Below are 3,399 nucleotides of genomic sequence, written 5' to 3' on the forward strand. Positions count from 1 at the left end.
TATTTCAATTCATTGAGAAAAGATGCTGGAACATCCAAGCTACACTAAATTGAAGGGGAAAAAAAGAATATGTAGGTAATATACATGTGGTGAATTGTTCCTAGATATTATTGCTAACTTACCATTTATGATGTGAGAGTTGTGAATCTTCATATTGAGTCCATCATTTTCCATATACTGCTGTTGTTCTCACTGAATTCTTTTGGCAGAATCATTAGCTGATGATCCACATCCATACAACTCAATCAGTTCCAAAGTTGGTATATCACCTATACCAACAGGAATCTCGATTAGATTCTTGCAATTATACAGCAGGAGGCACTCAAGATTTGGGAAATTTATGTCACTGGCTTCCCAATACATTAGATCTGTTTTACCAAGAAGCAAAAATTTCAGCTTAGGAAAAACCATTTCATTTGTTTCCCATTTTGCTCCTTGGAAAACAAATTTCTTCAGTTTGAGCACTTGAAGTTCTGGTAATGAACTAAGAACTAATATTTCTTCCCAGGGACGATGGCTCCCACTCAAAGTTAATTTCTTGAGGGTTGATGGGAAAAAGTTTTGAAGCGGAATTCACATTGGGTTGACAAATCTGCACTTGAGTGTCTCCAACCCCTCTATACAGTTGAGATTGTTAAGATAATATGACATCTGCTCGTCAGTCATAGACTCCTTTTCAGTTTCATGAATTCCGAGTTTTTTTTAACTTGGGAAATGCAAGCAAATACTTCCGTAGAACAACTACCAAAGCTTATATAGGAAAGAGTCTGTAGGTCTAATAGGACTTTGGAGCTTTTTCCATCAACTAGTGCTGATGCAACCATGGGATCAGGCATTGTGCAGCCCCTGGTCAAACGGACATGCCTTAATTGTGCCATATTCCATGAATCTGCTGGTAGAGCTAGACCTTCTAGGTGAGAAGAGATAATCAGTATCTTCAAATGACAGAGTTCAGAAATACATGAAGGCAGCTCATCATAACAGTTGAGCGTGAGATACCTCAGATTAACCAATTGTGCTATTTCCAGAGGAAACGTGAAGAACATACTCGAACCTAGGTCCAGAACTCTCAGTAGTTTGAAGCCCAGATAACCAATGATAGACCTTAACTGAGAAGTAAATGGAGGAAGTCCAGCTCCAATACAACAGAGAAAGGAATAAGTAAAAGGAACAGAAGGCCTTTGCTCGGCAATGGCCACCATCTCAGAATGCAAAATGAGGCGTCTGTTGGAATATGCTTCCCCTGGCAAGACATCAACATGATCGCTCACAACGTACAAGAAGTTCTCTTTTTCAGCTTCTCTTCGTACTGAATCCCTCAAGAGATCATGGATACAACATGTTTTTACTCTGCCATTGAACCTCCTCTTAATCACCATTGCTAAATTTCGACTCACTAGATCTCTTAAATACTCCTCAGCAATCTCTTCTAAGTTCTTTGACTTTGTCCCTTCTATGAATCCTTCTGCAACCCATAAGTTAATCAACTTCGATACAACAATCATACTGCCTTTAGGAAACGCGCACATATAAAGAAAGCAAGTCTTCAAGGGATGAGGCAAGTAGTTATAACTCAAAGCAAATAAGCTTAGGAATTGATCTGATTCTCCAGATATAACTGAATGAGCATCATTTGAGACATTCTTCCAGTTGTGTAATGTCTTGTTGGTCTTAGAGAGAAGACCAGCTACCACAACAATCCCTAATGGAAGTCATTGACATCTTGAGACAATCTCCATTCCAACTTTCTCGAGTTCACGAGGGCTAGACTCTTTGCCAAACACCTTTAGGTTGAGTAGCTTCAAAGCTTGATCCATGCTAAGTAAACTCATCAAATGAGGAGAGCTTTTAGAGCTAGCAAAAAGATCAAGTCTACAGGTTAAAACAATTCCACTTCCATTTTTGTCGTCTGGGAAAGATCTTTTCACATCATCCCAAACCTCAATACACCAAACATCATCCAAGACAATAAGAAAACGCTTAAATTTCAGGCTTTTGTATAACTGTTCAGCTAATTCATCATTGGTTTTTGCATTGGCATCAGACAGATCAGTGACACAGCGCAAAATGCCCAATAGCATTTTCCTAACCTGATACTCTTGGGAGACAGTAATCCAAGCGCGGATGTCAAAAGGATTCACCAAGCAAGGATCATTATAAGAGGCTCTGGCAAGAGCAGTTTTGCCTATTCCACCCATACCTACTATTGGGACAATATTGAGTTCAGATGACAATCTAATGAGTCGACACCTGATTCTTCCCAAGTGATCATTGAAGTCCCAAAATCTGTTTTCTTGATGTGAAACTTGTTCTGATGAATTACCAAGCAAGTGTTGGGATCGAAATAACATGGTGCATACGGAAGCTAACAATACAAAGCTTGGTGAACGATAAATCACACGATAAAAGAAAAACATACTAAACTAAGCATAATAGTTTATAATGGTTTGATCAATTGATCCACATATGATAAAACTAATATAAAAGAAAAAAAATTATAGAGAGAAAAATCTCCCCCTAAACAAAACTCTTTAATGACTACATTGTGGATATTTTTTTTGGTTGTCTTGTGAGAAGCAGAAATCTTTAATTTATAGATGTGCAAAACTTGTCTTCCAAGCAAAGGATAAGACATATTAAGGAGATTTAATCCTTTTAGGAGTCTTTTTTCATTCCTTCAAGAAAGAGAGTCCTAATAGATTAGAAATTCACGACAAATCCTAACAGTAAGTGTTGGGAAGCGTGTCAAGCTAATAGAAGGAAAAGAATATTTAAGAGAGAAAAGCAATAAATTGCACAAACAAGACAAGACAAGATTTACGTGGTTCGGCAATTTTTGCCTACTCCACGACCACACAAAGAATAGCTCTTTATTAATTGAAGAGAGAAAGAAGAAGTTTTGGGATGATCTACAAATGAAAATGTAGACCCCTATTTATAGGCATTTGAATGCCCTGCCGAGGAAAGCGCTTACATCATAAGAATGCCGATGTAAGAGCTTACATCATAAGAATGTCGAGGTAAGCGCTTACATCACAAGAATGTCGATATAAGTGCTTACAACATATTTTCATTTCTTTTTGATTTTTCTTTCTTTTGTTTTGTCTACTTTCACATACAACAATAGGTTTGGTCCTATCAATCTCCCCCTCAAACCTATGTTACATCAAGAAAGAAAAAAAAAGATTTGCTATTCTCTAGTGGCGCCTTCACGCTATCAGTCTTGAAGGCTAACTGAGGCAGTGCACAGCCTCAGTTTGTCAACACCGACAATTTCGGTCAACATGTCTGACGGGTTCTTTGATCCTGATATCTTCTGCAGAGAAAGAGTTCCTTCATTTATCAACTCTAGGATATGATGATACCTCAACTGGATATGCTTCGATCTTGCATGAAACA

The 3,399-nt window shown here is 37.9% G+C and overlaps 1 protein-coding gene across 1 annotated transcript; it reads right to left on the reverse strand.

Annotated features, from left to right (window-relative positions):
* Positions 1–662: 662 nt before the first annotated feature.
* On the reverse strand, positions 663–2,198 carry LOC104224093 (putative late blight resistance protein homolog R1A-10). The gene is made up of 2 exons (XM_009775667.2): positions 1,721–2,198; positions 663–1,618 (listed from the first exon to the last, which is right to left on the reverse strand). Exons 1-2 carry the CDS (start codon positions 2,196–2,198, stop codon positions 663–665), a joined length of 1,434 nt encoding a protein of 477 aa, XP_009773969.2.
* Between the last annotated feature and the right edge of the window lie 1,201 nt (positions 2,199–3,399).

Source organism: Nicotiana sylvestris, chromosome 2 (assembly GCF_000393655.2).
Source record: "Nicotiana sylvestris chromosome 2, ASM39365v2, whole genome shotgun sequence".
Taxonomy (NCBI): domain Eukaryota; kingdom Viridiplantae; phylum Streptophyta; class Magnoliopsida; order Solanales; family Solanaceae; genus Nicotiana; species Nicotiana sylvestris.